General features: G+C 64.3%; 2 protein-coding genes across 4 annotated transcripts in view; one reads left to right on the top strand and one right to left on the bottom strand.

The window, feature by feature from the left end:
• The window catches only part of RECQL5 (RecQ like helicase 5), a 30,410-nt gene extending 24,590 nt beyond the window's left edge, over positions 1-5,820 (top strand). For 2 of the 3 annotated variants that reach the window (XM_006045259.4, XM_044938579.2), the window contains 12 exons: positions 1,319-1,537; positions 1,775-1,874; positions 2,006-2,042; positions 2,164-2,222; positions 2,309-2,382; positions 2,905-2,998; positions 3,232-3,366; positions 3,616-4,154; positions 4,298-4,388; positions 4,583-4,801; positions 4,981-5,050; positions 5,140-5,820. In XM_006045259.4, the coding sequence (XP_006045321.4) occupies positions 1,319-1,537; positions 1,775-1,874; positions 2,006-2,042; positions 2,164-2,222; positions 2,309-2,382; positions 2,905-2,998; positions 3,232-3,366; positions 3,616-4,154; positions 4,298-4,388; positions 4,583-4,801; positions 4,981-5,050; positions 5,140-5,240 (1,738 nt within the window). In that variant the 3' untranslated portion in view covers positions 5,241-5,820. The remainder of the gene's footprint in view (positions 1-1,318; positions 1,538-1,774; positions 1,875-2,005; positions 2,043-2,163; positions 2,223-2,308; positions 2,383-2,904; positions 2,999-3,231; positions 3,367-3,615; positions 4,155-4,297; positions 4,389-4,582; positions 4,802-4,980; positions 5,051-5,139) is intronic. The other variant, XM_025279512.3, reaches the window with a different exon arrangement.
• Positions 5,821-6,109: 289 nt separating this feature from the next.
• Positions 6,110-12,264, bottom strand: part of MYO15B (myosin XVB) — a 30,008-nt gene continuing 23,853 nt past the window's right edge. The window contains 19 exon segments of the mRNA XM_044938583.2: positions 6,110-6,248; positions 6,416-6,556; positions 6,641-6,774; positions 6,887-7,029; positions 7,286-7,401; positions 7,540-7,685; positions 7,846-7,942; positions 8,065-8,142; positions 8,245-8,339; positions 8,432-8,547; positions 8,647-8,723; positions 9,909-9,985; positions 10,368-10,440; positions 10,537-10,597; positions 10,770-10,915; positions 11,332-11,489; positions 11,599-11,710; positions 11,915-12,056; positions 12,141-12,259. Of these exon segments, the coding sequence (XP_044794518.2) occupies positions 6,189-6,248; positions 6,416-6,556; positions 6,641-6,774; positions 6,887-7,029; positions 7,286-7,401; positions 7,540-7,685; positions 7,846-7,942; positions 8,065-8,142; positions 8,245-8,339; positions 8,432-8,547; positions 8,647-8,723; positions 9,909-9,985; positions 10,368-10,440; positions 10,537-10,597; positions 10,770-10,915; positions 11,332-11,489; positions 11,599-11,710; positions 11,915-12,056; positions 12,141-12,259 (2,091 nt within the window). The 3' untranslated portion in view covers positions 6,110-6,188.

Here is a 12,264-nt window from a genome sequence, read left to right as displayed (position 1 = left end):
GTCAGGACTTGGGGGAGGGCGTGGGGAAGGAAGCCAGGCTTGTGGCCACACCACTCGGATGCCAGAGCGTCCCAGAGGCGGGACAGGCTGCCACTGTGCGGTGGCACGGACTTGGGCGGAGGGGTGAGCAGCGTGGGTTTGGGCGCGGCGGGAATGGCGCCCTCTGGTGGCTGCGCAGCCAGCCCACCTTTCCTCTGGGCCGTGTTCTCCGAGCTGGCCTGGGGTCTCCGCTCCTCAGCCTGTTCCTTGCAGCCCCAGGCAGTGCTTGTGTTTAAGTCGTGTCCCAGCTAAAGCAGTGGTGTCCGCTCTTCTTGTCTTTGGGACGTGGTACCTGGATGGCCTTGCCTCTGCTCTGGCCTCCCCAGAGGCTTCGCCCACCCTGTGCCGCATGCCTGCTGCAGGGACCACTGTAATGGCCCGGATGGAGCTGTGCCCTCCCCCCACACCCCCGGTCTCTACATCTGCCCCAGTGATCCATTGGGCCCCCACAGGAGAGACTGCTGGAGGCTGGCACCTTAAGGGGGCTGTGGTGGGTCAGGGCAGAGGAAGATGTGATGAGGAAGACCACGGGAAGGCTGTGCTCACCAGTGCCTGGCATGGGGTGCCAGCCCAGAGCTGCCTGGTTCCTGCTCTCAAGCAGTCTCCCGGTTCCGGGCCATGTACACTGGGTCAGGCAGAGGCTTGTTAGGGACAACAGGGAGGAGTCGCCAGGAGACAGAAGCAGAATAGAGCGCTGAGGTGGGGTAGGGCCACTTCCTGCTGTTCCCTCTCCCCAGCCCCACTCAGAAGAAGAGAGTAAGGAGCGGTAATAAAAGCCCTAAGTGCTAAGTGCTGTTACGCACTTCAGTGCTGTCTCGGCTCTTACGCTGCCCGAGGGGCCAGGGCTCTCCTTGTACCGTGTTGTAGGCGTGTTGTGCTCGAGGTGCCTAAGCTTCATTTCAGGTCAGATGCTTTCCCCAAGGACACAGCCTCAGCTGCAGAGTCAGTGTCTGCACCCAGAGGCGATGCTTCTCCCAGGGCACCCTACTACCAGAGGATGGAGAGGGGGCTGGGGCCTGGAGCCCCGAGGAGTGCCCCATGGAGAAGCAGAGCAAGTTCGTGCCCTGGCTCCCCTGGCACGTGTGTTAACTGACTTTGAGGACTCTCCTTTAGCTCGTCGTCCTCATCTACAAAATGAGCACCCCACCCCGTCCAGTGATGCCTCGTGAAGCTCGCGTGAGATGCTGGCCACAGTGCCAGACAGCCACGCTCAGGCAGAGCTTGGGGGCTGGGTAAAGGAACGCTGGCCCGAGCGGGCCCCTCACCACCCCTGCTCCAGGTGCCGCCATGCTGCCATTGCCAAGTACTTCGGGGACTCGCCCCCCGCCTGCACCAAAGGCTGTGACTGCTGCCAGAACCCCACGGGTGTGCGGAAGCAGCTGGATGCTTTGGAGCAGAGAAGCAGTTGGAACAAGACCTGCATTGGCCCCTCCCAGGGGAATGGCTATGACCCCGAGCTGTACGAGGGAGGCCGCAGGGGTTACGGGGGCTTTAGCAGGTAAGGGGCCATGAGGCCAGGGCCCCCCAACCCACTGGAAAGAGTCTGGCATGCTCTCGTGGGGCCAAGGCCAGATCAGAAGTGACACATGCCCCCGCCCCAAGGGCCACACTGGGGCCAGGACATCAACGTTGCCCCCAAGTGTCCAGGGCATCAGAGACATCACTGCTCTACCAGACACGTGATGGGAGGGCAAAGCCCAGACCCAGGATGGCTCACGCCCAGCCTGTCGCCTAGGTATGACGAAGGGTCTGGAGGCAGCGGGGACGAGGGCAGAGATGAGGCCCAGAAGCGGGAATGGAATCTCTTCTACCAGAAGCAGATGCGCCTGCGCAAGGTGAAGGGGGCGGGGTTCAGGGGGCTCTGGGTGGCCCCTGTTCACACCCTCTCAGCCCCTCTCTTATGCTAGACTGGGAGCTGTGTTGCTATGGGACAGGATAGCTCACAGGACTTCATGTCATCTTCCAGGGCAAAGACCCCAAGACAGAAGAATTCGTACCCCCAGGTCAGTACAGAAATGTCCCCTGGGGTGGTCCCAGGGTGTGGGTAGAGGATGCCTCGTTGGAGGGTCAGGGACACCAGAGAGCAGGAAGTAGGGTGGAAGGACTTGCCTCTCCCCCCCGCAGATGAGGACTGTCCCCTGAGAGAGGCTGCCAGTAGGAAGATCCCCAGGCTCACTGTGAAGGTAAGAGGTGGGCAGCTCCTCACACCTGCCCCCAGGCTCCTCCCCCAACCTGGGACCTGTGTGACTACCTTCCTGCCCCGATGCAGGCCCGTGAGCACTGCCTGGGGCTCCTGGAGGAGGCGCTGAGCAGTAACCGCCAGGCCGCAGGTTCCACTGACGGGTGAGTGTCGTCAGCCCCCTGGCTCGTTTGGGCGTGCGTGTGTGCTCTGTCCCTCAGTAGTGTCCGACTTTCTGCGGCCCCAAGGACTGTAGCCCACCGGGCTCCTCTGTCCATGGGATTCTCCAGGCAAGAATACTGGAGTGGGGTGCCATTTCCTCCTCCAGGGGATCTTCCCGACCCAGGGATCGAACCCTGTGTCTCCTGCATTGGCAGGCGGGTTCTTTACCACTGAGCCACCTGGGAAGCCCGGTTTATTTGAGCACCTCTTCCCAAATTGTGACTCATCTTCTTCCCAAGGGGGTGTGGGTCTTCACACAGCCCCACCGGGGGGCAGACTTGGCCATGACAGGGTGCCAGGAACTGCGGAAGGACAGTAAGCCACAGGGGCCCAGACAGTCCAGGCTGGAATCCCTGTGCCCAGGGCCATTCCCACCAGGCCCTGAAGCCATCTCCAGGGTTCCCTGGGGGAATCTCACAGGGCTGACCTCAGGCCTGACACCTTAATCTCATTGCTGCCCTCAGACTTGACCTCCAGGCCAAGGCAGTGGAGCTGGAACACGAGACATTCCGAAATGCCAAGGTGGCCAACCTGTACAAGGCCAGCGTGCTGAAGAAGGTAGGCGCCGGGCAGGGGTGGGTGGGGCAGCTCCCCATCCAGGGGGCCACTTACGTGGAGAGAAGCCCGACTTCCCTCCTTCCCTGGCTGCAAGGATTTCTAGCCAGCCCTGTGGGGACTAGAACTTGTTCAGTGTCCAGTTGCCTGCAAGCATGAGCCACAGAAGCCACTCATGGAAAGCCTGGAGCTAGCGGGTACCAGCCAGGGCGTTCCCCCCTCCCTCCCCACCCCAGGTGGCTGAGATCCACAGAGCCTCGAAGGATGGGCAGCTGTACCGTGTGGGAGGCGGCGCCAGCAGCTGCAGCGCCCAGGCCGAGCCCCCGGAGTCCAGCGAGCACGACATCCTGCCCGCCTCCCAGGTGTACTCGGTGCGTCCACCAAGCCACCGGCGCCCTGGCCCCTCGCCCTTCGTGTCGGCACAGTCCTTGCTCCTCCTGGCATCACAGCCCTGACCCTTGCTCTCCCCTGCCCTGGAGCCCCCCCAGCACCTCTCACCAGCCCGACCCCCAAGCCTCGGCCTGCCCAGCCTTGCCTTCCCCGGCCCCCGCAGCCACACCTGGACCCACCAAGCGAGTGCTGAAGGGGCTTGTGGTCAGCAGCCTCTTTCCTCCTCGCAGCTCAAGCCCAAGCGGGTGGGAGCTGGTTTCCCCAAAGGCTCCTGCCTGTTCCAGACGGCCACAGAGCTGATGGAGAAGACGTGGGTCCTGGAGCAAGAGCCCCGGCCTGAGCAGGGTGGCGAGCGGGGGGCCCCCAGCCAGCCCTGTGACGGCCAGGGTGCAGAGCACGCCGAGCCCCTCCCTGGGCCCCAAGGAGAGGCCCCCAGGAGCGGTGCTGTTTGTCGGGGGCCCTCCCCTGAGGAGGAGAGAGGCCCTGCCCGGGGCAGCCCCACTGCCAAGGTCCGGGTCAATAAGAAGCAGCAGCTCCTGGCTGCCGCGGCACTCAAGGACTCTCAGAACATCGCCCGCTTCTTCTGCCGAAGGACCAAGAGCCCGCCCCCACTCACTGCAGCCCCGGGGGCAGATGGTACCAGCCCCTCCCATGATGGGGCGCGGGGACCCCTGACACTCCTGGAGAAGGGCTCAGGGCAGGAGGATGGAGCCGTGGGGCATTTGGCTGCCCGCCCCGAGACCAAGGAGTGTGCTGAGGAGGGGCCGAGGTGAGTGCGTGGGCAGTCCTGGCATCCCTTTGGCTCCCTGGGCCTCTGCAGTGGGGCTGGTTCCTGCCACGGGCTTTGCGGGGCTGCCCGGGCTGAGGGGGCGGAGGCAACTGGACCCTGACGCCTGCTCCCCCTCTGGCCAGTGCCTGCCCGCTCAGAGACCAGAGGCCCCCCGAAGGCCAGCCCAGCCCCACAGAGGAGGCACAGAGAGGCAAGCGGCCCAGACCCCAGCAGGTACCGAGAGGCACGAGGCTGCCATGCTGGAGCCTGCTTGGGGGGTTTCCAAGACAGTCTCCGCTGTCCACACCCCAGGGCAGATGGGCTGGGCCAGAGGGAGCCAGCGGGCATGGAGGCCCCGTCTTCCAGAAGGAAGGGAGGGGCCCAGAACAGGGGACCCCAGAGTGACCCTCTGCTGTGGCCCTGCCCAGGAGAGCCCAGGGAGCCAGGCTCAGAAGAGGCCATGTCCCTCAGCCAAGGCCTCCATCCTAGCTGAGGCGAAGGGCAGCGTCTCAGCCAGCGACCAGAGCCCCTCAATCCCCCAAGGCTCCTGCCAGCTCTCGGCACCCAGCATCTCCCTGAAGGAGGCTGCAAACGTGGTGGTCAAGTGTCTGACCCCCTTCTACAAGGAGGGCAAGTTTGCATCCAAGGTATGGTAGGTGGTTGGGCCCTGTTCTCCCCTGAGCCTGGGGCACTGGGGTGCAGATGGCGTGGGGGAAGCGTGAGCCCAGGAAAAGACAAGGCGGAAGCCCGCGGCCCCCTCCAGGGTCTGCCTTGCTCTGGGTCCTGGCGTGGGTGCTCCTGGCTCCTCCCTACACTCTCTCTCCAGGAACTGTTTAAAGCCTTCGCCCGCCACCTCTCACACTCACTCACCCAGAACCCCTGTCCAGGAAGAAGCGGTGAGTGTGAGTGGCACCAGCTGGGAGGGACTTGTGGGGGCTCCACCGGCAGGGGACTGGCCCTCACACCCCCTCCCCCCCGAATCTAGTGAAGGAAGAGGTGCAGGACGTCATCAAGCAGTTGTTCAATGGCCGAGCCCGGTGTGAGAGTGAAGCCGACTGGCACGGCCTGTGTGGCCCGCAGAGATGACCGATGGGGCCTGCGTTCCTGCCTGCCCCCCAGACTCCAGCATGGCCCACCCAGCCTCGCTCAGGACCAGGGAGGGCAGGCGGCCTGCTCCCAGGCTCTCCCTGCCTCCAGCCCCACCTCACTTTGGAAATGGGCCTAGACACCTCCCACAGCGAGGTCAGCCCACCTTACTTTTTGCTTGCAAAGCCTGAGGCCCTCCTTGCCTGCCTGCCTTCCTGGCCCTCGAGGTTGAGTTTTCTGGGCCAGATCCCCAGGTGAGAAAGGGGCATATGGTGTGGTGGCTGCCAGAGGAACAGAAGAAAACGGTCCCTCCACCTCTTAAAACACTTTAAACTCAGGGCAAGGCCCAGCAGGCCAAGGCCGTCGAGTTGACTCGAGGAGCCCGTGCTGCCCTTGGTCCACCCCCACCGCCCTCTCCCCTCCAGATGCCGCCTGCAGCCCAGCCCAGGGGCAGAGCTCATGCCAAGAGGGGCAGCAGCCCACCCTGCCCCAGCTCAGCTCCTGGTCAGGAAGGCCGGGCGGGACGTCAGCATTTACAGGAGAATAAAGTGTCCGGTTGGTTCTGACACGCACGCGCACAGCCCTGTTCTCCTGGGAGTTTTATTTCTTCAGCAGCCGCTCCTCCCAGGTCTGGGCACGTGCTGATGTGGGGCTAGACCCCAGGTGGACATCTCCCCCAGGCTGGGTGACCCCCCCAGACACCCAAGCCGAGTTCCTGCAGTCCCCACTGCAGGCCCACCCCAGAATGAGGCTCGGAGCACTTCCCCAGTTGAAGTCCCTGTAGCAGCCCCACTGTGGGCCATGCTACAGTGGATTCCAGGACAGCCGAGCTCTGAAGTCCAAACCAGACTGGCCTGACCACACCCAGAGGAGATTGTCGAGGTGAGACGTGGGCTGGGGAGGGGTCCTGTCTCCGTCTCTGCCCCCTCCTTGGGTGCAGCGCGGCTACTAACTGGAAGGAGGGTTGCCGTCCAGCAGGAAGGTGATGGTGTGCTTCAGCTCCTGGGCCTGTGCGGGCGTGGCACATGAGGGCAGGGCTCCCCCGCCAGCCCCCGCCTCTGTCCCCAGCTCTGCTACACCAGAGCCCTGGGTAGCAGCCTGGGCCCAGGCAGCCGGGCACACCAGGCCTGGGTGAGGCACTTGCCACCTTCTCAGGGTGCGCAGAGTCCACTCACTTGTGGAAGCTCAAACCAGATGGTCTGGGGGTTGTCGGCTGAGCCGTAGTTGAGTTCCAGGCCCGGGGAGCCCTCTGCCTCCAGTGGGCTCAGCAGGTGGAGCCGCTGCAGGTCTCTCAGGGCGATGGAGCAGCACAGTTCCTGGGGGGTGGGGTCAGTGTCGGGGGTGGGAGACCAGTGCCTCGAGGGTGCCCAGGCCAGCAGGGGGGCAGGAGCCCGGCCCACCTGGGAGCTGGGGTCCATGAGCATGAGGTGCTGGCGGTTCAGCCCCAGGAGGCCGGGGCTGGGCAGGGCCGGATTGCTCACTCGCAGCACCATGTAAACCGTGTACCCGAAGAGGGGCAGCTCGCTCACGGCCTCTGCAGACGGAAAGCAGGGCTGGTGGAGAAGCTGCTTAGCTCCTCTACCCTTGGCCCTCCTTCCTGGGTGCCCCCTTCCCCCTCCCTGGCCGTCCCCCTGCCCCAGACCCACTGATGAAGCTGATCTGCGCTTCCTGAGGGCTGCATCCTTGTAGCTGCCTCAGTTCCCGGCCCACCAGGCCCATCAGGCTCTTCACAGTGGCCTCGCTCATCTGCCGTTGCTGCTGCCTTGGCAAGTAAGCCAGGAGGTCTTGCCTAGGACACAGCCTGGTCAGGCAAGGCTGGGCAAACAGCTGGTGCTAAATCAGTGAACCAGTGGCTACCGTGGGTGAGACCAGGGATCCAGACACGTGGATGAGGTGTGGGCCCTGCCCTGGAGGAGCGTGGGGTAGGGTGGGGGACAGGTGTACATAGCCCGCTGGGTTAGGGCCATGAAGGGCACCAGTGGCCTCGACTTTGGAGGAGGGGGTAAGGAGATGACAGGAGGCATGGGGGCTGCGTTCACGCTCACTCTGAGGGGGGCTCCTCCGTGTTCCTGCTGAGCTGCTGCAAGGCAGCCAATCTGGCAAGTCGGGCGTCTTCCTGGGGGCTGAGCCCCAGCTTTCCCTGAAGGTAGTCCCGCAGCACCTGAGCGGGGTGGGGGCAGCAAGGTGGCTCCTGAGCCTCAAGCCCACTGCTGCCACCCTCCCTTCTCCTTTGAGGGCAGGGAGTCTTGGAGGGCCCCTGCCCAGGCAGCTGAGGCTGGCACTACCGTGCAAGGCTGACCTGGCCGTAGTGGGTGCTGATGTAGGTGGGATTGTCAAAGTGCAGCCGGGTCTCCCAGCCGAGCCGCCGGCTATGCAGGCTCACGTCCAGACCCCCCAGCACGTTGTTGAGGTACTCCTGGGGCCACAAGGGCCGCACCAGCTCACCTGTGCCGGGAGTCCAGGTTCACAACCTGAACAGGCTTACCAGGGCCAGCCCCGCCCATGGCCCAGCCAACCCCCACCCATGGCCCAGCCAGCCCCAAGTGTGGGAACTGCCTCCCTCAAGGCCACAGCAGGGGAATCCTCCCCAGGCCAGGTGGCTCACCGTCCCCTTTGATGAGGAAGAGGGCAAACTCCTGCACTTCCTGAGGGTCCGTGATGCCCATCTGCCTGCATAACTCCTCCAGCACCTCTGCTGCCACCTAGACATGTGGACAGAGATGGGGGTGCCAGGGAAGGAATGGGACTTCGGAGGTGGGTGGGTTCCCAGGCTTCCCATGTCTTCCCTGCCCCCACCCGCCCCCCGCTGTGGCCCTGCACTCACCGTGAAAGTGCGGATATTGGTCTTGTAATCCACACCCCCAGGCAAGTGAATTAGGACCAGGTGGACCACTTGTCCTTTCTGCCAGGGCAAGTGCAGGGTCAGTCCACCCGTGGAAAGAGGCCCCAGCTCCTGCCACCCGCAGGGAGCCCTGGAACGCCGCCCAGCCCGCACCCCCAGTACCAGGAAGGCCTGCATCTCGCCTGGGGAGGGCAGCCGCCGGCGCCCCCCATACTTGACTGCGCTCTGCAGGTGCTCTTGGCTGCTCTGGGCCAGCTCTGCAGAGAGGAGCCAGGCCGGGCTGTGAGCGTCTTCCAGCCCCTCCCTGAGCAGCCAAGACCCCAGCCCGGAAGCCCCTCCCCGCCGGCACCTTGGCGAGGACCCCAGTCCTGCAGAAACTTGGTCACGTAGGGCATCAGCGTGTTCGACGGGGGGACGCAGCCCGTGAGGAGGCTGAGGAAGCGCCAGCCTCTCACGCAGAGTTTCCTGCAGGGCAGAGAGCCTGGGCTTCAGGCTGGCCAGGCCGCAGTGCTCTGCTTTCCCTGAGAGGCTCCCCCTGCCCCCCCACCCCCGTCCCCCACTCACGGCCGGGGGTGTCCTGTGACCTGCTTGATGGCCTGGCAGTAAACCTCATCCCTGAGATCCTCCTTCTCCTGGCAGAGCTGTGGGGACAGGAGGGGCAGGCTGGTGGGGGTGGGATGGTGTGGAATCTGAGGTCAGAGAGATCCTACTAATGGCCACGGTAGGGGGGCAGGTCGGGGTGACAGCCATGGTCCCCTCTCGAGCTTGGTCTCACTTGACTCAACAGCATCTGCACCAATGGCCATTCGCCAAGTCACCAACTTCACCCGCTTCCAGGCCGAGCTGGGTCCTGTCCTCTTTCTCTGGTCCCTCTGTCCCAGTCATCTCAGCTGACTCCCCTCACCACCAGGACCTCTAGAGGCTGCAGTGCCCTTGGGCCTCTGCCTCCAGCCCAGACGTCTCCCCTGAAGCCCAGACCCTCCACTTGAAGACTGGAACTTCAGACTTCAACAGATTCCGCCACAGGCCAGCCCTGCTCCCCGACTCAGGCATCCTTGTGGGAGACCAGCCAGTGCCCTGGCCAAAGCTTTGGTGTCATCCTTAGCCTCTCTCCCACACACCACGTGCATTTCATAGCAAACCCTTCCTGCTGCCTCTGGGCCTGAGCCAGCACCATGTCTAACCTAGGATCATGGCAGTAACCCTTCCCTTGCCCTTAAACTCCCAGAATCACAGACAATAGCCAGAGCAAACCCAAGAATTGTAAGCCACGTCTGTCTTTCAAATTCCCCAGGGCTTTCCCCGGTCTTGAAAACTCAGACCTCCTGACAAACGGCAAGGCCTCCGTGCCCTGGACCCACCGCCCTTCCTGGTCCTCACCCTCCACTCCCCCTCACTCACTGGCACCAGGCTTCTCCTCTCCCCTCCCCACCCCCTACGCGCGTTGCCCAGAGGCACGCAGGCCTCACCCCCTCAGTCCTTCAGGCCTCTGCTCCGGGTGGCCTGCACCAAGTCTGCTGCATCACAGCAGCCCCGCCCCTGCTCTCTCTCTCCACGGCGCTCGTGGCCCTGGGCGCTGCATCATGGTTTACCAACCGTCTCTTTAGGTTGCAAGCTCTGTGGGGGCTTGACCAACTTGGCCCAGTTGTCCTGGGCCCAGCATGTAACAGCTGCTCAATGAACATTACTGGATGATTTGAACATGTAAAGGGGATGATGATGAACAAGGAGAGGGGATGCCCTGGAGGCCCAGCAGGAAGATCGAGAGGGGCCCCCAGGGCTCACTGTCTCCCCTGCAGCTTCTGGCACATTCAGCCCGTGCTCACCTTCAGCAGCCCATAGAGGAGATCCAGCTCGTTCTTGCCCCGTGGCTTGGACTGGTCCCCCATAAACTGCATCAGAGCTGTGGGCAGAACAAGATGAATGGTGAGCTGGGACGGGGCCCTGGCCCTGGCCCTGGCTGGTGCCATCGCTACGCGGGGCCATCTCGTGCCTTGCTGTCAAGATGCATGGGAGCCAAGCGGAGTGGCAGTCCCAGCCTTACCAGTGAGACGGGGTTCAGAGATGCTGTGGGCCCCAGGGCTACACAGAGCGCATAGTGAGCCGGGCCCACCACTGCCTTCCAGCGCAGACCCCATACAAGCCACAACCCCTTGAGCATGAGCAGAAGTGGGGAGGGCCGCGTGGCACAGGAGCCACCCGTGCGCCTCCCTGAGAAGGCAAACTCAAGGCGACTGGACTCCTAGGTCGCAGGCACAGGGACCCAAGAGGCTGTGGCCACTCACCCCGGAAGCTCTCCACAGCTTGCCTGTTCGTGTCCTCGTCACTGAAGCTGATGAGCGATTCCTGGATGGGAGCCTGCAGCCAAAGAGGCTGGGCTGTAGGTCTGGGGCTGGTGGGGCAGGGCCAGCGGGCAGGTCTGCAGGCCTGGCTCCCCCCCACTGTCCCCTTTACCTTGCTGTACTGCACCAGGCTGGCCATGGCCTTCTCAGCATCTCCACCGGTCTGGGCCGGCCTGAGGGGGGACGGGGGAGGACACCTCTGCTTGCTCAGCCCTCCCCACCCCCCATCCCAGGCCGGGTCTAGAGGGTACAGAGAACCCTGGCCTGGGGGCTTCAAGCAGGGAGGCCCACTTCAGGGGGACTGAGGATGGGCTGGCGTGGGATTGGGACAGGAAGGGCACTCACAGGGTCTGGGGTTTCCGGAAGTAGCGCAGGGCAAACTCCTGCATGGTGTAGTCGGAGTCCGTGGGCAGGGCCATGTAGGCCACAGAGGGGGACAGGCTGGTGGCCGAGTTGTCACTGTGCGCCTGGCTCCAGGCGTGGGTGGGGAACTTGGAAACACAGGAGACCTGGTGCCACCCGAGGGTCCACTGGCCTGTCCTGAGGCCCTGCCCCAGCCTCCAGCCCCCAGCCCCACCCACCCCAAGAGGAGCAGGCAGAGCGGCTGCAGTGAGCACACCACCAGAAGCCAGGGAGGTCAAGAGCCATTTATTGAGCATTTTTCAGGCGCCACCATACTAGGTACCACGAGGGCCACACGAGAGGGGACAGCCTCGCCCCTGCCCACGGGGAGCTCACAGTCTTGCTGGGGAGAGACAGGGCAAGAAACCAGGAGCAGGCGGAGGGGCGGCACCAGGCCAAGCGCTGCCCACCAGGCAGGGGGGTGGTCCTCGGCCGCCCGGGGGCCACGGAGCCCTTTCCTAGGCTCCTAGTGAGGCCTTGCCTCGGCCTCTCCCATCTTTCTCACCTCCGACGCCCTATCCCACTCTCTGCGCTGCAGCTGACCCTTGTGCCCCTGGCTGCTCCTGTGCTCCGTCGAGAAGAATGAGTCTGGAGCAGCTGCCGGCTGCACGACGTCAGCAGGGAAGAGTCCGGAGCGGCCGCCCGTGGAGCCGAACTGCCAGCCTAAAGACGTCCAAGGACGGATCCTCACCCACGCGCCGCCCCTCCCACCCCACATGCCCACTGGAGGCGCCGCCTCATCTGCCCGCCACCCTGCTTGGTCCACAGATACCTGGCTCCAGGGTGGCCACCGGCAGCAGCTTGATGAGGTCCCCGCGTTGGAAGCTGAGGAGGCTGTGGTCGTCGGTGATGTAGCTTCGCAGGGCGATGACATAGCCAGAGTCCTGCAGGTGGGCAGGCAGGTGAGGGGCCAGCCTGCTTGTGACCCCTTCCTTCCTGTCCCCCCGCTCCCCTGCTGGCCTCACTCTCCACCCAGCGTCCCCGACTCCAGGCAGCTCGAAGGAGCGTGGCTGACAGCCCCGAGACCAGCCAAGGTGGACTGGGCAGCAGGCAGCAGTGGTGGAGGCCCCCTGCCAGCCCACACTTGCCTTCTTGAGCTGGCTCAGGAAGAGCTCGACCATGGCCTTGATGGCTCCCGCCCGAGCCGTGTGCAGCACCAGCTGTTCACTCTTCAGCGACAGCTCCAGGGTGGAGCTGGCCGGGCACTCCACGCCCAGCACCTCAGCAAAGCTGCGCCCAGGGTGAGGGCATGAGCCGGGGGGCCGTCTCACCAGCCCATCCCCGCCCTCTGCCCCAGCCCTGGCCTCCGCTCACCTATACGAGCAGAGAGTCTTCAGCTGGTCGGGGTGCAGGCTGGGGCCCTGGGTCATCTTGAGCAGTCTCAGCCCCCGGTGGGACACAGCCAGCAGCTGCACATCGCTGCCGCTCTCGCCCTGCT

The sequence above is a fragment of the Bubalus bubalis genome, chromosome 3, assembly GCF_019923935.1.
Source record: "Bubalus bubalis isolate 160015118507 breed Murrah chromosome 3, NDDB_SH_1, whole genome shotgun sequence".
Classification (NCBI taxonomy): domain Eukaryota; kingdom Metazoa; phylum Chordata; class Mammalia; order Artiodactyla; family Bovidae; genus Bubalus; species Bubalus bubalis.
This window is presented reverse-complemented; position numbering and strand designations above follow the sequence as displayed.